Source organism: Sceloporus undulatus, chromosome 3 (genome assembly GCF_019175285.1).
Source record: "Sceloporus undulatus isolate JIND9_A2432 ecotype Alabama chromosome 3, SceUnd_v1.1, whole genome shotgun sequence".
Taxonomy (NCBI): Eukaryota; Metazoa; Chordata; class Lepidosauria; order Squamata; family Phrynosomatidae; genus Sceloporus; species Sceloporus undulatus.
In genome coordinates this window covers 222,098,671-222,120,165 of record NC_056524.1, presented here as the reverse complement: position 1 = coordinate 222,120,165, position 21,495 = coordinate 222,098,671, and the positions used below count along the sequence as shown (strand labels likewise).

The 21,495-nt window shown below is 39.0% G+C and overlaps 1 protein-coding gene across 1 annotated transcript in view; it reads left to right on the top strand.

Moving 5' to 3' along the window:
* Positions 1-13,438, top strand: part of CEP63 (centrosomal protein 63) — a 43,617-nt gene extending 30,179 nt beyond the window's left edge. Inside the window, exons 7-14 of the mRNA XM_042458785.1 lie at positions 1,611-1,844; positions 2,318-2,463; positions 4,516-4,630; positions 7,369-7,566; positions 8,430-8,495; positions 11,325-11,530; positions 12,039-12,327; positions 12,962-13,438. Of these exons, the coding sequence (XP_042314719.1) occupies positions 1,611-1,844; positions 2,318-2,463; positions 4,516-4,630; positions 7,369-7,566; positions 8,430-8,495; positions 11,325-11,530; positions 12,039-12,327; positions 12,962-13,120 (1,413 nt within the window). The 3' untranslated portion in view covers positions 13,121-13,438. The remainder of the gene's footprint in view (positions 1-1,610; positions 1,845-2,317; positions 2,464-4,515; positions 4,631-7,368; positions 7,567-8,429; positions 8,496-11,324; positions 11,531-12,038; positions 12,328-12,961) is intronic.
* The last annotated feature ends 8,057 nt before the right edge of the window (positions 13,439-21,495 follow it).

Sequence of the window (21,495 nt, the reverse complement as noted above, 5' to 3'; positions counted from 1 at the left end):
AACCACGAAGAAGAAGGATAGGTTGCTCACCTGTAACTGTGTTTCTTCGAGTGGTCATCTGCGAATTCACACAAATCCCGCCCATCCATCCCCTCAGTGTCCTGCTCATGATTATTGCTGACGTTACCGTCACGCTGTGGCGGCTCATTCGGAACTGAAGGAAGCTAGGGGCTTTATATAGGGGTGGGCGGGGATACCACCAAAAAGTTGCAGAAAGTTACTTTGCATTCTGCCCAGAGATTCTAGAAGTTTCCTAGCATTGCTGCGCAGGTGCAGAATAACCCATTTGTGTGAATTCGCAGATGACCACTTGAAGAAACACAGTTACAGGTGAGCAACCTGTCCATCCTCTGTTTCAATTACAGTGATCATCCTGCCAGTCAGAGTGCTAAATTCCTTTAGCAGCCTTTGCTGCAACTGGAAAAGTTGCTCTAACAAATTTCTGTATGCTTCTCTTCAATAAAGTAGTATAATATTCAACGGTAAACATGGACAAAAATAAAATGCAACACATATCCTGTGTACCACATGCCTCCAGTAATATGTACTCCCCTTTCTCAATCTGATAATAGTTCCCATGTGCACTTGTGCCAAAATGATGTAAGTTACCTTACTGGCTACCACAGCCATGTCAGCCTTCTCTCCTGTGTTCAGTTTTAATTGCTTCCTCTGAAGTCCAGGAATGTTGTGTTTCTCAGTTTGCTTGTCAAGCTGGTAGTTGAATAGTGTGAGGAAAAACTGTAAATTTGTGAAGAAGCAATAGCAATTAAGGAATATGGAATGTGAAATTCCCCTGCTTCTTACAGGTCCTGCCAGTTTTAAAAGGCGCTCCTAATTTGAGTATGTGAAATTGTACTAGCTGAACAGTGTGGTTGTGTCACCATATCTTTTATTTTAAACTCAGTTTCTTTGAATCCATTTATTGGGTCAGTTTAGTGGGTAGGATTATTTAAAAGTAAAGTCTGTGGTAGGCCAGGAATTCGCAAATTCTAACACGTAACCAAAAGTTGTTCTCGTTACTAACATTGCCCCTCTCTTGAAGGGAAGGAGTGGGTTATTGACCAGATAATCTGCTCTGTGTCTATGAAGCCCAGCACTACAGAGACAAGGCACTTGCCCAGCTCAGAACTGTTGAAGAAGTCAGGGCCTCATCTCTGTCATGTTCTGCTTTGAAGGCATTTCTGAAACAGCTGCAGGGAGGATAGCAGGTACTGCTCCCTCAATCAGGCTCTTGTTCAGATCACTTCCAGAAGTGACCCTGCGATTTCAGAACTTTGTGAAGGAAATGGGTCCTGAGTGGCAGATGGCAGAAGCTTGGAGTGATAGCTTTCCCCCTCTGTAAGTCACTCTAAAGCTGACCTACTAGGATGGAATTTTCTATTGTAACATTAATAGCCAAAGATATACCTCAGACATATATATTCAGGCGATTTTGAGAAAAAATGTTTAGTGATGGCTCCTCATTTCTGCATTGGGAACAAACTCTAGAAATGTTAGTTATCACAATGGTAAATGTTGTTAAGGTGGTCTGAAGTGCAGAGTGTAGCTTTATTTTTCCTCTTTTAGCATATTGCTTAATTTTCAAAGGGTCAGTGTACTGTGCGTTACAGGCTCAGTTGTCCAGTCGGAAGCAGATGTTTGAGTCTGTTGAACTGGCAAGCAAATCTGAAATCCATCATTTAACCAGCAAACTGGAAAGAGCCAATGACACTATCTGTTCCAATGAACTGGAAATGGAGCGGCTGAATATGAAAGTAGACGATTTGACCGATACCAACAAGACAATTCTGGAGGAACAACAAAGACTCATAGAGGAACTAAAACTTTCCCGACATTCACTGGAGGTCTGTGGTTGAGTTGTCTAGAAGCATAATCATGTACATCTTGTAATAGTAGTGGGCTGGTACGTCACTAATTAAATGGGCTTTCTACCAGCTTTGTGCTCAATTTCTTGGTGCAAAGGGAGGAACAATGGCTGATGGGGAGGAGTTGTTCCAAGTTAACCTCTGTCATGTATGCACACACAATATAGTCTGCTCTTGCCTTATGCGGGGGATCCGTTCCGGACCCCCCCCTCCACGTAAGGCAAAAAGCACATATGCTCAAGCCCCATTACATATAATGGGGCTCGTGCATGCTGCATGGCGTGCGCGCCACGGACGCACACACCATTCTCTCAACCTCCCAGTGGCTTCTGCGTAAACCTATAACAAGCCCGCGTATGGCGTGGGCTCACTGTACCTGGTTTAACAGTAAAGTTATTTTAATCCCATTTATTTCATCTGTATACCATTAATTTCTTCTGCTTCATTTGAAGGTTCTAAATGATGAAAAGATGGAACTCAGGGCCACTCTTTTGTCTCAGGAGGACTTTGTTAACAGCTTACAGATTCATAATGAACAGTTACAGCAAGAGGTGTCTAAGCTAACTGAGATGCTGTGCTCTAATGAAGCTCTCCTCCGGTATGGCTCTTGACATCTGAACCTACCCAGATTATTTCTATTTTGCATGCAACTTGAATATTCTTCTGACCCTTGGACTAGCTGTAATGCATTTGCTATTCTATCCTAAATTAAGAATAACAGACACATTTGCTAAATTTAATCAGTGTAGTGTTTAAAAATATGATGCTATATACCACTAACTATTTATTCTCAGTATTGCTAATCCTACTTCTCTTGATTTAAATTGTTCGTTCAGAGTACATTGTTCTGATAGTTCTAACTGCAGTACAGTGGAACATGAGACAAATAATTCCATTTTTTTTCAAAGTGTTTTTGAGTGCCTAATTTTTTGTTCAATTTACTGTTCAATAACGATTGCGGGTAACCTTATTTGTGGTGGTAATCTGTTTGGGGAGGCTTCATGCTGGCTTTGGGTAGAATTACAGACAGAAATGGACAATAGTATATTTTTCTTCTAACCTTTCTTTCCTTCTTTTTTCTACGACTCTATTTCTTTTTCCCAAGCTAAGAGAGTTCAGGTAAACTGATCACTTACAGAAGGCTCTCCTTCTCCCATTTTCATTGCTCTATCAATTTCACCTTTCTTCCCACTTTATTTTCCTTTCCTGTCCTCCTTTCCCTCTGGCCCTTCTCCACCCCCCAGCAACAAGAAATTAGACCGAGCACTGTCACTTGTTTGTCCATTCCATTTAAACCTTGTTTTAAACAGTAATACAACTGACCATTGCTGTTCAGTAAAAGACTTCTCTAATTTTTTCAAGTTTCCTTGAGTCCCATTTTGGGAGATAAGTTGGGTATAAATCAAATAAGGAAGTCAATAGCACACTATTGTCAGCATTGCCAAAACAAAGCTGCAGGCAGTGCCAAGGGCTGAGTTGTTGCATTCTCTTTTAAGAGTGGTGAGTTAGTTTACTGCTATTATTTCATTGACAATTGCTATCAATGTGGATTGTTATTTTATGCCAAATATATGGCATTTTGGAAATACCAAGTAGATAGATGAATATTGCAGCTGCACCAGGTTTACCAATATTTATGTCTCAGAACAAAACTGGATGTCAGGACACTAATGCCTTCAGGGCCTGGTCTGGGTTCTCATAAAGGTTACTGGAACAACAGTTGCGGAGCAGTGAGGGAGCCAAAGGCATCTACTATGATGAGGCAGAGTTGAAACATATGCATCAGCAGCTAGATCAGGGGTAGGCAATCTTTTTGAGCTGGGGGCCGGGTTGCTATCCCTCAGACAACTGGGGGGCCGAAGCCAAAAAATAAACAAATGATTTTTTTAAAAAATTAAATATATAAATAAACCAGGACAAATGTAGGACAAAATTTTCAAATGGAAGACACTTTTTTAAAAAAAAATGGAAGACACGCGAAAAAATTTGCTGATTTTTTAAAAAATGTTAATATAAATGCATGTTTCTGAGGCTTCTATAGACAATTGCCCCCCCAAAAGCCCCGGCTGCAATCGGTGGCAGGACCGGGCTGGGGCCGGTCCCAAGGCCTCACCGGGCCACATCCGGCCCGCGGGCCGCAGGTTGCCTACCCCTGAGCTAGATCATGCTGACATATGTCATCTTGAGACCAGGTATATGGTCATTTTAAAATGTATCTATGTTTAGAAAACAATACACAGAAAATAAGATACGCATGTTCACTATGACTATAGATAGTATTTAAAAAATTTTAGCAATTTATTTTGGGATATGCCAACATTACCTTCCTTTTAAATAGCTGGCTGTTAATTATATATGGCATTTTTATCCCTTAGTTAGATTGAAAAGTTATGTATGCTTGTTACAGTAACCTGTATGCTTGCTACAGTAACTGATCCCCTTCCCCTCTCCAGTATTGAACTCTATAACAATCTGGGAGAATCTCTGTTAAATTCATTTAGGTCATGTGAATTACAGGACAGCAGAAGGCTGCCAAATTCTTTGTGCCCTGTATTATAGTATTACAGTAGGTGACAACATATTTTGTTTTTACTCTCTGCCTATCTCTCTCTCTCTCTCTCTCTATATATATATATATATTGGGGTCTAGCCTGGAATCTACAAAAGCAAAGGGCATCCAGCCAGATGAAGAGCTAACTGAAAAGAGCCAGAAGTTGCAACTGGCTGAAGAACACCTCTACCAGGCCAAGGCAGAAATTGAAAAGGTAAGAGCTTCTTGAGAAAATAAGTATTATGGATGGCAATTCATTAAAATAACTTGGATGACTATAATAATTTGTTACAGAAATTTAATATAGGTTGTTCATGCCATTGGATTACTAAAGATACAAAGTGAACCAAAGAGTACATCGATAGATCCGAAGGGAGAAGCGGGAAATATTATTATTATTATTATTATTATTATTATTATTATTATTATTTATTACATAGACATGCTTTGTATCTTGGGCTCTAATCCTCTGCCATCCAATCGAAAATATTGTCCACTGAAATTAAAGGTACTTCCTGTATTTAATATATGTATTTAAAAATCTGCAAAATTTAGAGCTTTCCAGAATAACAATTGAATACAAAGAGCTGTGGGTTGGCTTTAACTAAGCATTGGCATTAGAAGAGAAACAGCTTTTTCTTTCAATTCCCACCAGGTCTGTTAGAGAAGCTGAATAGTTTGGGGGTTCTGTACACAAGAGACATGAGCAGATTTTTGAACCGGTGCAAGTTTAAGGAAAGTAATAAAGCAACAGAAATTATATCTACTTTTTCATAGGTGATAAATTTCTCTTCCACTCCCTTAAATTCTTTTGTGGGTTTTAAGTCAGATGCTGTTGCCAAATAGGTGGTCAGGATTTCAATGACACAATTATTTGGGAGAATGAAATACTAGTAGTTCTTTGATTTTTTATAGAAATGTTTGTACTCCGTGCCCAGATTTGCATATAACAGTAAGCCAGGTTGACTGTTGGAGTTTGGACTATTGTTCCATCAGAATCCTTTTCCTGCAAACAAATCATGCTTTGTTACCCAACCACAAAGCCCACCAAGTTTGGGCTGGAGTGTTTTTTAAACCATCATTTTTATTATGTCCAAACTCAGAGGCATGGCTCATCCCTGACATGTTTCCCCAACTACCTAAGCTGAAGTGTGAACTGACAAAGGGGAATCAGAGAGAAACAAACTAGAAATGGGAAAACTTGTGAACTCTGGGCCATCTGTCATAAATTCAGGGCTAAAGCAACAAATCATGGGTAACATAAAATATGTCTTACCATAACCTCTGAATATGAGAAGTAAGATGATGATAATGTAGATGGAGTTCATTCATGCACAGAACTGCACTAACAAACTGGCTTGCTGGCGTGTCAACAAGCTATGAGTTCAGGCAGTCTCTCCCTTCCCTTCCTTTCACATGTTTGACTTCAACATGTGAAAGGAATACATGAAAGTTTTATATGAAAGCTACTGATTTCAGAAACCAGTTTCTAGATGTCACAGGAAACTGGCAGAAGAAACAAGACATCTCTGTAGGTAGAGGTACAGGGGAAGGACAAAATGATTGAGCCTTTCCTTGTTCATTCTCAGCAAACCTCCTGGAGTAGCCCATTATGGCTAAACCAGGCCTGTGTTTTTCTGCTACAACTCTAAATGCTACTCCAGTAAATATCCTGCTTTCTTTGCAGCTCCTATTAATATAAAGCTTATAAATAGTACTCATTTTCCTCAGTTCTTAAAGTCTGAAAATTCTTCTGGAGTATTCTGGCAATGTACTAAGTATATGGGGTAGGTTTTCCTTAGAGATTATAGAACTTGCTTAGTAAGCATGGAGGAGGTGGTGTGTAGAAATCCAGGGAGGAAGAGGTTGTTTAGACCAGTGGAGCTTTCATTTCCTTGCCATCAAGGATCATATACATAGAACCCTTGTTTTCCTAGATTGTAGGCCACTTCATCAAATACATGGAGTATTTCCAGTATCTTCCCCCCCCCCCCCCGCCCCGGACATGGACAGAGTACATATGATTGTACTGACAAAGTAAGCTATGGTCCAGAAAATCTCCTTTTGCTAGTCTTTAAGGTGCCACAGAACTCTTTGATGTATTAAGATTTTTAGGGCTCATGGCACACTTACCAGAATCCAAGCATAATTTGAAAAGCCATTGTCTGTTGCACCAATATTTCTCTGTGCACTTTAAGGAGCGAATCCTATTACAGTCCGTCCTCGCCTTACGCGGGGGATCTGTTCTGGATCCCTCCGCGTAAGGCGAATTCCGCCTATGCTCGAGCCCCATTGGAAACAATGGTGCTCGTGCGCAGCGGCGCGGCGGCGCAGGCACACGCAGGGCGCAACGGGCGTGCACGCCCATTCAGTTGAATGGGATGCGCCGCCCCTTCCATCCCGCGCGCGTGCCGCGGCTTGAGCACGTATGCTCAAGGCCGCGTATGGCGCGCCCGTGTATGGCGCGCCCGCGTATGGCGCAGGCACACTGTATGTTCTTTCAATGCTGGTGCTCATTTTGTGCCTAACTCATGGAATTTTAGAAATGTGAGCATTTCATCAATATGGTGTCTATTTGCACTTTTTTGTTTGACAGAAATTAGTGGAAGGCTGATAGTGGTGATATAGCTTCTGTTAAAAATGTCAGGATATGACATTAAAAATGTCAGCGTGCCAGTCCATTAGTAGTGAACGTGCCATTTCATATGAATAACAATGATTCAACTGACCACAACGTTCCCATAATGCAGGAGATAAAAATCTGTACACTAAGGCCAGTTGGAAGTATTATTGTTATTTGCACTAAATGCATTCTGCTGCAAAGAAGGATCCAGTCATGAGGACAAGGGCTTCCAGAGAGCCTTGTATCAGCCTACATGAAAATACATCCAAGTTCCTTTCTGATCATCATTGAAGTGTTAACCTTACAAATTCAAATATGTTCCTCTCCAGCTGAAGGAGCAACTATTACATAAGGAACGAAGCCATAACTCTGAGTTGGAGGGAATGAAACAGGAGGTTACCCAACTAACCAAGGAACTGCACCAGCGTGACATCACAATTGCCTCATCTAGTGGGTCTACCTTGGGTTTGGAGCAACAGCTAAGAACAGAAATTGAAAAAGCAGAGCAAAAGGCAGTGGAACACAGGGTAAAATGATTTCTATTATTATTATTATTAAAAATATAAGATTTCTTACATATTTTCAAATTCTCATTATCTTCTGTAGCTTTAATACATTATTTATGTTACTTGATTTCTCTTTATACAACACAGTTTACTCACTTAAAAAAATATTGACTACATTTTGCGGACTTTCCCCTCTATTACCCATGTATGAAAAGAATAAGTATACTAAAGAGATAGCTGTACCCTCCAGAGTTCCTTTTCTAGAGATAGCTTATTCCCTTCCCTATATACAGTTAAGACTTGCTTTCATACTTTGTTGATCTTGGCCTTTTAGGCTCCAAGTTATTTAATGGTTTTTACAATGTACAAAGCTTAACTTATTATTCTTTTGCCCTTTTACCATTTATAGCTCCTCTTATAAGGTAATCAACAAAGAGAGAAAAAACTTTGTTTCAGCAAATAATAAATAATACTATTCATTCCCTCTAAGATTTAAACCCAGAGTTTAGTTACTTTTCCCCATTTTCTTTGGAAATTTTGTTCCGATCGGTCCTTAATGTCCAAATGTTTTGATGTATATGATTGCAAACCCTGGAATTAAGATAAATGATGCATTACTACTTTTGTTTGCTTGCTTGCTTGCTTACTTGTTTGATTCAGACCCCTTGGTATTGTCAGTAACATATATTTCACATTCAATTGTGAGGGTTAAAAACATGCTGGGATGAAAGTTGGGATTTTCACATTTGGACTGATTTTCAGGCTAAACAGCACAGACTTTTGTAGAGAGTTGTGTATCCAAAGGGCTATATGGTCCCTGCATCTGTTCTATATTAATGATTAGAAAAATCAATTGATAACTTTTTAAAAATCTGTTACTCAAGGCTATCCTTGCTCAGTTGGAAATGCTCAAACAAGAAAATCAGCACCTCTCAGAAATGCTGCAAAAGGTAAAGTCTAACATGGGGATGGGTATATTTCCATTACTATGTATTCTGTGTTGTCTCTGAACAATGCTTGTTTCTGTGATTTACGCTTGCAAATGTATAAAATTGAAATGAGGTATAATTTTCTACTGAAATTGATATGTTAAAGTTGCTGTATGTTTGTGTTTAAATTTCAAGGGTTTGTGGGATTTAAATGCAATTACAGTGGGCCCTCCACATTTGCTGGGGTTCAGACTGCAAGACCCCTGTGAAAGTGGAAAAACTGCAAATGACAAAACACTGTTTGGTGTTTTTTTTTTTTTTTTGCCTGAGACAACATCTCTTTAGGAAACTCTAGATTCTCCAGTACTTCAGTTCTGCCAGAAGTTGACCATAGAATTGTGCTGGATGGCCTATAAATGTCTAGAGAAGTACTCTCTCTAGGAATATGTAGGTCCACCAGTGAGTTGACCATAGAGTTGCATTGAAGGAACTAGAGATTCCTAGAGAGAACATATTAATCAATTCTATGAATAATCAAATCCACAGAAATTAAAGCTGCAAATGTGGAGGGCTGACTGTACAGTGCGCCCGCGTGATACGCGGGTGCCTTTTAAGCTTACACTGAAAGCCGCACGAAAGAAGTTGAATAGCGCTTGCATCATGCATGAGCCCCATTATTTTCCATGGGGCTCGAGTGTACGTGTTATTTGCCTTACGTGGAGGGATCCGGAATTGATCCCTGTGTAAGGCAAGGGCACACTGTATTTGCGTTTATGCAAGCCAGCATGGTAATGGTTTGAGTACTGGACTAGGGCTCTGGAGACCAAGGTTTGATTCTCAGCTTGGCCCTGAAATCCAGTGGGTGACCTTGGGCAAATCACATGCTCTCAGCCTCAAGGAATAACAACAGCAGCAACAACAACAACAATAATAATTATTTATATCCCACCTCTCTGTGTAACACAACCGGGGCGGCTTACAGATTTAAACATACAGTCCCGCATCCCAGTATCTCGCCGCCCTAAAAATACAATTGAACAATTCATAATTAAAACATACTTAAAATAACAAATTGAAGAGTGGCTATGTCAGAAGTCTGGGAAGACAATGGCAAACCTCCTCTGAACAAATCTTGCCAAGAAAAACCCATGATAGGTTCACCATAAGGGAGCCATAAGTCAGAAACAATTTAAAGGCACACAACAATAACAAGAAATGTTGCAAAAGCATCCTAAATAAAGTTAGGGATAAAAAAGATAGATTGCAATATAATTATTTTCTTTTTCTCTGACCACTAGGTGTCAGTGCAAGTAATCTTACTGAAATTTAGTGAAGAATAGTATAACGAAATATTTTTAAAAGGAGTGGCATGCAGAGCCTATTGACACTGCAGTTCAGTTGAACTACTACACACAATGATATAGATCATGTGTAGCCAGCAACATTGTTATGAAAATACTGTCCAGCCTTGGTGACAATTTTTGATCACATGGATTAGGTGCATCTTAACAGTTTTTCTCAGTAATTGGAACAGTGTTACAATTAGACTTCAATAAACATGGATTTCCCTGGATTCATATTGCTGAACTAGTAGGACTTTTTTCACAATAGTTGTAGCAGATAGAATTGTCCTACATTAGTAATTATTTGAACATGGGATCTGTTTAGACTTTTGAAATTCAGTTGGCTAAGCAGAATTTCTAGTTTGAGAGCTCATTTATTCACCTGGTGAGGGGACCTAGGAGGAAACTCACAAATCCATCAGCCCTTTCTGTCACTGGATAGAGGGGGGAGGGAGTCTTGTTGAAACAGCCTCCATGTGTATGGGAGTGTTCTCTATGGTTCTCCTTTATAGTCCACATGTGTTTCATATTTGGGTGCAGTGACCATAGACTTTGCATTATGAAATCTTAACGTGAAAAATATATGATAATTATAAGAGGCGAGGAAGGGAGATGGGGAAGAGCCTAGCTGGCTGGGTTACATTGCTTTACAAATTTATCCATGAATCCTGACTAAAAACATGGCACTTCAAAAGTGAATGCATTTGCTCAACGCTTCAGAGCATACATTGGTTAAGTTTTGATTAGTATTTCTACTTGTGATTGGTTTTGTTTGTAATAGGATTTTAGATTCATTTTTGTAGAAGGGTCAGTCCCAGCTGGTTATTTAAGCTTTTCTCTTCAGCTCTCAGATACATTAAGGAGCCCTGGTGGCGCAGTGGTTAAATGCCTGTACTGCAGCCATTCACTCAAAACCACAAGGTTGCGAGTTCAAGATCAGCAAAAGGGCCCAAGCTCGACTCAGGCTTGCATCCTTCCAAGGTCGCTAAAATGAGTACCCAGACTGTTGGGGGCAAATTAGCTTACTTGCTAATTAGCTTACTTTCTGTTCACCGCTATGATCTTTGGAATAGCGGTATATAAATAAAACAAATTATTAATTATTATTAATCATACAGCAATTTTCAAATGAAAAGAATGTCAGGAAGTTTGGGGTATACCCAACTGTAAGCAGGCAATCCCATTGTCTTGGGTGTAAATCGTGTACTTTATAGCAGGAACACATTTAATGTGACTGACATTTAAGTGATCACAAAAAAGTCTTGAAGTTCACCCCCGACTGAGACTAACGAAGAAGTACCTCTGTAGGTTTTGATCTGTTCAGTCTGTCTACATGTAGGACTGGTTCAGAAATTTTGTGATTGATTTATCCTTTGGTGGGATTTTTTTCCTAGTAAGAGGCTTGGAAATTTTACTACTTCAATCTGCAATACAGAACAAATTTTAGGGAGATTTGGACTTATGAACAGAACAAGGCACTACTAACTAAAACATTTCTGACATTAAGGTAAAAAACATCCCTTTAGCAGAACTCCAGGAAAGTTATATCAAGGCCCTAAATAAAGTGGAGTCTGAGAAGCAGCAACTACAGAAAGAACTAGCAGAAAGTAGAACTGTTTTGGAAACCTCATCTCAAATCCCTCAGGACAAATATGAGAGTATTGTGCAGGAGATGCAACATCAAGTGATTGAGATAAAGAATACAGAGAGCAGGTAAGAATGTACCTAGCTTTGGAAACTGAGGCAACTTTCTGAAAGGTCAGTAACTAGACAGATATTTAGCTTATGGGACTACTGGCTTAAAATACCAAGAAATGCTGATGCATTCTAAAACACTTTGATTCCTTTATTATCTCTAAGCATTTCACTGATTGTTTTTCTTTGACAGTAGGTGAGGTCTGCTTTAATACTCATTTGCTGTTGCTGGGGTTGTCAAAGCAGATTAGAAGGCTCATTGAAAAGGAATGCTTGCTTCTGATGGATAGTTTAAAATGGTGGAGGCACTTGAAATACAGCTTATACGTGTATGGATAGTGGCCATACCAGGTTTATCCCTTGAATTTTTTGTGGACAGTGTGTCTTTATATTTTTGCCTGGGACATGTGCAGACCACAGAAAACAGCCAGTTTGTTATGTTGGCTTTCCAGATATTGTTTGATATTTGCATTTGAAAAGAGCTTGTGTTTTATGGTCTAATTTGCTGTTTCTGGTCATTGTCCAGAAAAATGCAAGAGCTGCAGTGCAAGCATGATGAAGAACTGCGAGCTCTCCAGGCTAGATTTGACAAAGCTGTTCAGCACTATGGAGAGGAAATCCAGAAGATGCAACACTTGTCGGCCAGAGTCTCTCTTTCTAGTACAGCTACTGAACTGTCACCTCCGATCGCCAGGAGCCACTCTGTGGAATCTATATCCTGTAGTCCCCTTGTGAGATCAGATCCCTTGATACATGGAAACAAGAAATTTATGTATGATGCAGCAAGCGACTGTGATAATGAATTTTTGCCTCTGGTAAGCATAATAAAATAAAGAATGTACCATCTGATATCAACATATGTTAGGATTTGTGTTTTTACTTGAGTAACCTGTTTGAAAAGTTTTCATCATTCAGGTCCACAAAACCTCCTTTCAATTGATGACTGTATGGCTTCTCTGATTTGACACCTGGTGATTGAGGGGCGGGATATCTTAGACAACTGCCTGCTCTGGGGCAATAATCCCAGCCATCCCTCCCAGAATGATTTGGCTCTGAGGATACCCCTCTACCACAAAGCCATGCATTGAGAAAAGACAGCATAGAGCTGGCAGCCTTCTCTTCCACTCCCACCTGTCTTGTCTACTTTCACAAGCCTGAAGATAATGTAGCCATTCACACAACAGTTATGCATTTGGTATGCAGCAATAGCATTTGACTTTAGTTTGGGGGGAAAATGAATTCTAGTTGGAGCTACATTGGCAATAGTTTTCATTTCGGCTTTACATCATTTGCATTAAATGCTGAAAGATGCTTTGCTTTGTAGATTTTTGTTAGTATAGCTTAAACTTGTGTTGTCTAGTGTTTCTTTGTCACTGATTAATAGTAAAACAGAATTAGGTGAAACATTCTTAGTTCCAGAGTCCTGTTCAATATATATTTTCTTTTTAGAGCCCACTGCCTATCGCAAACCTTGGTGCGATTGCTGCCAAGTTTTTGGAAGAAGAAGAAAAAAGATCTCACCATATCTTGGAACGCTTAGATGCACATATTGAGGAACTGAAAAGGGAGAGTGAAAAAACAGTGCAACAGTTTGCACACCAAAAGTGACATTGCTTCAAGGTCCATGGACTGGAGAGCTCGCTTAATTTAAGCTGCTTGAAACAAAGGGCAGGAGGTAGTTATCTTCCATGGAGTCCTGAGGAGCTAGGTAGGGGGCTCCCTCTTTCTTTGTCTCAAATTTTCAGTGATAGTGAAATTATAATGAAGTTTGGAGTGAAACATAGCAATAATTGCACTACTACAGAAAGCCTTATTGGCAATCTCTGAGTATGCAGTGACCTTCAGAAGGGAATGATGTTGCCAGCTGTATGAAGAATGTAAAGTTTATTTTATGAATGTATGTAAAGAAATAAAATGAGAAATATACCTGTTATCCTCTTTTTATATCTCTATAAAACATGTTTTATACCATTTTGGTATATTACTTTCTCCTTTAAAAACTGTTTACTGTTTATTCCACAGAACCTATTGATTAACTGGTGTGAGAAATACAGTAACACCCCAAATCCACAAAACAGTGATAACTTTATGGGGCCAACCAATAAATTTATTCTTAATAAACAGATGAACTACAAGACAATTTCAATCAAGAAGAAATAAATGTATTACTGTACATGGTTACGGCTGCACACATAATCTACGCAAAACACTGGGGGGAAAAAGAAGGCTCCCTTAATAGAAGATTGGAAAATTAAACTGAATGAGCTAGTATCAGTGGACAAACTAAGGATGATTATCAATGGGAAATCAACTCAACAATACAAAAAGAAATGGGAAAAATTAAATGCGTTGTGGGGTTAAATTAACTCAGAAAATACACCCTGGGTTTAAAACAATATAATTTTAAATTTATTAATGAAAAATCAATGTAAGGCAATAGAATTAGATAATTTGTGGATGGAACAAATTAAACTACTGTATAAACTATATGTTATAAGAGATAAGAAAATGTAAAGAAACAATAGGCCTCAATTGCAAAAGATTACAGAAATAGTTGGAAGAAGTAATATAGATTAAAGGGATGAAGTTAAATTAGGATGAATTTATTTTATGAATTATAAAGATAAAATTACAGATTGAGATACAAGAAAATGTAAATAAATTAGAAGACAAAAACAATAAGAAAATCAAGTCTTAAGAACTCAGGTACACAGGGAGTCAAGATCGGTTGTACTGTATTGAATGGTCTGTATTGGATATATGAATGGAATGTTTCTATCTGAAAATATTTTATCCTGATTCAGTTTGATAAAAATTTAACAGCAAAAAACAAAGAAACAAGCAAAGGACACCTCAAAAATGGAGAAAATACATCATGCTAGCTTTTGACGTTCCACTGGTTTTTGTTATCAGGTTAACATGCTAAAATCATAAAGGAGAAGATGTAAAAATTATGATGTAAAGTAATAGGACGATATTTTGTCAAGATGTTTTTGTTTTCAGTTAAGATGATCTGGAGGGATATCAATGCAGGCAGAGGCCATTTCTCCCTTTAGTCATGTGGGTTCTGGGAGATAAAAAGTTGTAAAATCCAGGAAAAACTTTTAAAAAAACTTTTAGCAACAAAACAAGTTACCTCCCTTGAGATCCAGGATGTTTCTGTCCTGAGTGAGACCACCCTTATTTAGGCAAAGAACACTGAATTTCTCAAGAAGCCTCTATTGCATCAGGAAAAAAACCAAGTGCCATATAGGTGAAACCTACCAAATATGGTCCCAATAATATATTTTTTTTACTTTGGTTGTGGGCAGAAGCCTCAAAAGAATTACCGTATATACTTACTATGAGTCGATCTCATGCATAAGTCGAGGGCAAGTTTTGGGGCCAAAATTATGGATTTTGCTATGACTCGTGGATAAGTTGAGGGTAAAACCCAGGGGCATATAGCGAAGGATCTAAAAGATAAAGCAAGGTAAAACAATGTCAAGAACTTACAAAGTTCCAGCAGATATAACTCTTTGTGTTTACTCTTATGGCTAGATAGATGAGTAAAGGGGTTCAGTGCCTCCAGGACAGATTATACTCTTGCTTTTCACCTTTTCACCCTGCTTTTCACCAGGGGATGGTTCCTTCTTTTAAATAAGAGTTAAGATACAGTACATTGACCTGTGGGTATGTCACCTCAGATGTTTTGGGTCAAATTTCTGATCTAAATTTCTAGACTTATACATGAGTATATACAGCAAGTCCCAGTACTTTGTCTGCCTTTTCTTTTGGATTCCCAATTGCTGCTAAAAGTTTATAGTATTGCTGGTCTTCTAGTTTTTGTATTATGTTGGCAAGTGTTTCCTGTGTTAGCCTCACCTGCATACCAAATACAGCATTAATCATTGTGGTGCAGGATTATTACTGGATTGCTTTCATGGCTGTCGGAGATGAATTACAACCAAATAGCCATTACATGAAAAAGGAGGCATTTTCTTATGGAAGATAGGTTGGTCCTGAGGATGAGCTTGGTTGTAACTGGTAAACACCCTTACATGAGAGCAATTTTACTTAGACAGCAGCTGCCTTATGAAGTACTGAGCAGCTGTTCATAGCAATAAGAGCAAGTTTAAGAGGCTGGTCATTGCAAACTGCCTTTAAATTCTTAAAATTTAAACAATGAAAGTGGTTCTTAAAAATATGTCCTTGGGCAAAAATCAAGAAGCCAGACAGTGCCCTTCCATACTCCCAGCTCATCATTTCTGCCTAGCACTTATTGGTAACAACATGAATTACTACTAGTAAGATTTTTAACTTTTGAACAACAATATTCAAAATACAGAGACTTAGCAGACTTGCACTGCCCAGATCTTTGAAATATCTGTTTCTTAATCTATAACTTTTCCTTTTTTGAAACATTTGCTACTTTGCAGCATGGTCTACCACATGACCCATCATATGGTATTTTCCACATTAGACAAAGCTTCTGCATGTAATGAGTAATTTCCCCCCCCTTTGGAAAAGTGTTGACCTGATGTGTCCCCCTCCAATATACATACTGTTGTTAATGCTCATTTTTCTCATTCTGGATAGTAAACTTGAGGCTGTCTCATCTGGAACAAGTACAGGGTATCTGTTGTTTCTTGGTGCTAAAATCCTAGGATACATCAGCTGTTCGGGTGGTGGGCATTGCTAGCAGCCCTTTACTTAAATCAGGGATGGAAAAATGTTGCCTTCTGCAGCCTACGAAGGTTACCACCTCCATTTAATGTTTTTAAAATAATCAAAATGCCTGTTTTAGAAAAGGGCCTCTCCTGTGCCTGGGTTAACATTATATAATTGCTGTCATGCCTTTGAGAAGTTGCCGGGGGGGGGGGGGCATTTTATGTAAACCTTTATTAAAAATAAAAAATAAAATTGAGGATAGGGTATAAGGAGTACAGTCCTCTGAGATCTGGGGAGGGTTGTTTGTGGCCCCCAGACTTTAGGAAGCTGTCCTCCCTGGCTTGTGCCTTGATTGAAACACTGGCTTCATGAGTAAATCATTGCATACCATCTTAACATGCAAGTGCTACAGTGTGTATAGACTCCCTTTTCCAGCTTGCTATTGCTTGTGTTTGTCTTTCTGTGTTTGCTTTTTATGACTTCATGCCACTCTTTGCCAGCACTTTCACTTAATATTGATGGACAACATGAAATTGAACTCAGCATGAAGAAATGTGAAAAGGACAACTTAAGTCTTGATTTATGCTGTTATATATGGATGGTAAATAATGCCTGTCAGAGTGCACACAGCCTTTTATTTGGCTGAAAACTAGTTGTTGTCCACCCTCAACAAAATGAAAACTTTACTGTTTGTGAAAGAACATCATATTAGATTTTGTATAGAAGGATTTGTATAGAACGATAAAAGGGATGTGGTGGCTTAGTGGTTAAGACTCCAATTCTGATGATCAGAAGATTGGAAGGTTGGCAGTTCGGGGCCTGAGTGCTGCATGATGGGGTGAGCTCCTGTCACTAGTCCCAGCTTCTGGCAACCTAGCAGTTTGAAAGCATGCAAATACAAGTAGACAAATAGGCACTGCTTCTCAGTGGGAAGGTAACAGCGTTGGGTGCAGGCTGAAGGTGAAGTTTTGGCCCAGACTGTAAAATGTCTCAGATGCATGCAATATGCACAGAGGGGAAATGCTGACTCAGAGGAAGCTGATGAAACTTGAGCATGGAGTTGTGTTATAACAGTTCAAAACTGCAGTCATTGTACACACATGACAGTAAGATGATGAAACATCAGCAGGAGGTTGGATCGGAATCCTACCCTTTGTTTGTGTATATAAGGAAGAATGCTCTAGTACACTATGAGTTAGGTGGATGTTGGTTGGTAGCAGAGCATTATGTCGGATGGTGTAAATATTGCTATATCATGCTTGTAAATATTTTTCTGCAACTAAGATTAAAAGCCTCTTTGGAAGAACCTTAGCAGTCGTGAGTGAAGCTGTTCGGAAGTAGGAGTTTTTGTCTCCAGCTACTTTCAGACTCAGCAGTGGCATTTGCTTTCCTGGCTGGGAGTCTTCTGCGTATGGACTCAATTTTTCCCAGCGCTAACACAGTCATGCTGGCCACATGACCACCCGAGTCGTCTATGGACAATACTGGCTCTTCGGCTTAGTGATAAGAGTTGAACACCGCCCGCTACAGTTGATTATGACTAGACATGTCAAAGGGACTACCTTTACCTTTACTTTTATAGAAGGATTAAAAGAATGAAGTATGTTGCTATTTCCTGAAACGACTCATTACAGAGTCACCCTGAAAGCCAGGATGGCCACAGAAAAAGAGTCTAATACAGCTCTCCTTGAGCAAGACACTGATGCTATGCATCATTCATGGGAGAGGCCAATAGACAGTTTCCAGAGAGGAAGCCAGGCACCTTAAAAACCAATATATTATGACATAAGCTTTCATGGACCAGAGTTGTATCTAATGTGTAGACTGTAATCCATGGATGTTAATGCTGTAATACATTTGTTAGCCTTTAAGGTGCTGCAATACAACTTTAGTTTAATTAATAATAATAATTTGTTTTATTTATATACCGCTATTCCAAAGATCATAGCGGTGAACAGCAAGTAAGCTAATTAGTTTCAACACAAATAGTTATGGATCTCTTCTGTCTGTAGATTCAGAATACTGTCATTATTTGTCATCATGAAGCTGAAATAAGAGAGCAAAAAATTGATCTTTATGTTACTAGCAGACAGGCCAGATAAAAACTGAAAAAGAAGTGAGAGATTAGTGATGAGAGTATAGTAGCCACAACCTAGACCTTCTGACAATATTCCATCGATGTCTGTTCTTGTGGGTCAAGGTATCAAACATGTTTGGTGCCAAGAGTGGAAATCCAGGAGCAATGGCTTTACAGCAATTCAGATTAATGTGTGCTGCCCAGCTGAGTTTGAACAGAGTGGTACAGTGATTGTTACTGTAGGTTAAACCATATTTGGTTGTATATTTTATGTTTTGTGAGACCTTTTGTTTTATTTCAGGCTACAGCTAGATCTTTATGATCATAGGCATCTGAATAATGCTTAGTTTATTCTAAAGAACCTAATCTACTATCAGCCAGTTCTAGAGTGAGGGGAAAAAGAGTATTAGATTTTGAATTGCTGCCCACCCCAAAATTAAACTGAAACACGTTTAAAATTTTTTTAAATTGTATTTGCGTATTTTAATAATGCATGCCTGCATTCATCTCTGATCTAAAAGAGGTACAGTAGTAAATATTCTTCCCTGTACCTTTTGTATCTGTACTTCTCAGCTGTATTGGTGCTACTGTATTAATTTTGAGGAAACTGATTCATTCTCAGAAAGGCAGTTTGTAATAAAGGAGGTGCCAAGAACCTGAGACAGTTTTGTATTTTGGCAGGGCAAGCTGCTAATTCAAAATGGGCAGCAATCTGAGATGTGCAGTTGGCACATGGAGGCTGGAATTCATGCTCTTTGCTCCCCCTCCTCTATTAGGTACAAAAATAGTAGGTATGATTGGTCAAGGACAATTTAAATAAATGAATAGGAAGATATGTGTAGCTCATGAGCTGCATCTTCAGATTTCTCTTGAGTGGCCTAATATGTGTTGAGACTGTAAATATGCATATTTTGGAGGTGGAGGAAGGTTGTTTATCCTGAAGGGTGATGACAAAGCTTCTGCAGACTTCTGAGGCACTTTTATCCGTGGCTGCAGGGTTTCCATGCCTTCATCTATGCCTTGAGAATGTTGAACATCCCTTTGGAATAATCAGTTGGCCTTAACAGTTTTATAATTAATGAAGCTGGAGGGAACTTTTTTCTTTGAACTGAACATTTTAATAACACCAAAGAGTTTCCTTTTTTCCTTGCAAGTCTGAGCCAGATATGTGCCTTCTATTTTACACACACACACACACACACACACACACATATATATTTTAAAAGAGCTTGGAAACCAGTTCGTAGTGCATTAGTAGATTTAGCTAGTAGTCTAAACTATGAGTTCAGAGAAAATTTAAAAAGTTTCACTGTTTCTAATGTCTGATAGCACTCTGCTCTCAAGACATAGGGTGTATCCACACTGTGGAAATAAAGCAGTTTGACACCCCTTTAACTGCCATGACTCTATCCTACAGAATCATGCAATTTGTAGTTTGGTGAGGCACCAAAGCTCTCTGACAGACCATGTTGAATATCTCACCTGACTACAAATCCCAAGATTACATAGGATAGACCCATGACAGTTAAAGTGCCGTGAAACTGCTTTATTTCTGCAGTGTAGATAGACCTTTAGAAGATGACATGTAACAGCTGAGATTGCCACTGCAATCCTTGGTGCTGTCTTGCACCAAGTATCATCTTCTCCATAAAATGCAATACAGATCAGAGCAGGAGAGGGGTAATACTGTGGTTTCCATCTTGTGAAACAATTCCCTAACAAGCTTCACAGCCTATAAACAGTAATGGGCTGGATGAACATCAATAAACTGAAATGAAAAGATGGAGGTACAGTGGGTAGATGGTTCTCATGTCTTGAAAATGTGTACTTCTTCTGTTGTTTACTCCTGAAAGAACAGGTGTGCAGTTTGGGATAGTCCTAGATTCAGCTTTGTCATTACAGACTCCAGTGGGTTTGTTGTCATGAAATGTTTTTCCATCAGATGGATTTGTTGTCAACAGCCATTTCTGGATGAAGAGAGTCTGGCCACTGTGATTCATGCTCCTGGTTTAATTACTGATGTGTGTTTGTATGAGAATCTGCTCTTGAAGATGCTTTATTGGCTTCTTCTATAACTGATAGTCTGCTGCTCCAGTAGGATGCAGGGAGCTAGATGGATGTTTTTAATTAACAGCCTTACACATTAGGACCTTCGGGGGAGGGAAGAATTTAATGATCCAGTAGAGATGTGATAGTGTTTAATATAATAATAGTAACACTTGGCATTAAGAGTTTTGAAATCCCTTCACAAAGCACTTACAATGTTGTAATCTGGTCATTATTATCATTCCCCATATTGCTGATAGGGCTGAGAGACAGGATGGCTTGTCAAGCAACCTAATAAGTTCATGTCAGATGCAAGACTTTAATCATGTACTTCGTGATTTGTAATACAGTTACTTCACTATTGCAAATGGCATTTCACACTATAAAATGGAGTGGTCAGGAAAAAGTGGATTGTGATTATATATACATATATATATTGGTTTTATTGGTAAGCCATCTGATGGTGTTGACAAGAACATACACAGGTTGAGGACTGGAAAAAAGAAGTATTTCTTGCACAACATAATTAATGTATAGTATTAATTATAACATGATACAGTAATTCAGCTCCTAAGCTTTAGAAAGTGATGAGATAACTTATTAAGTACAAGCCTTAGCTGTGAGAACTTGAATAGAACCTCCATGTTTAGCAGCAATGCAGCTTTGAACAGCAGCCACTGAAGACTAATGGTGAAATCCTTTTGTTGTTAACCACCCTTGAGTCGATCTCATGGCAACCCTATGGATGAGACAACTCCAAGACCCCCTTTCCTCCACTACTCTTCCCAGTTCCTGCAGACTCATGCCCGTGATCTCCTTAATTGAGTCTATCCATCTAACATGTGGTTTTCCTCTCTTCCTAATTCCTTCCACTTTTCCCAACATTATTGTCTTCTCTAATGGGTCATGTCTTCTCATGATGTGACCAAAGTACAACACCCTTAGTTTAGTCATCTTTGCCTCCAGGGAGATTTCAGGCTTGATCTGCTCTAGGACCCATCTATTTGTTCTTTTTGCTGTCCATAGCATCCTCAGCACTTCTCCAGCATATCTCAAATGGATTTATTTCCTTTTTCAAATCCTTTACCTTGGCATTTTCTTCATGGAAACCTAGAGATATTTGCTGACTCAGCATTAGTGAAAGAATGCAGGACTAGATGATTTTTGTTCGGATCTAGCAAGACAATTTATGTACATTAGACTGCTTTGG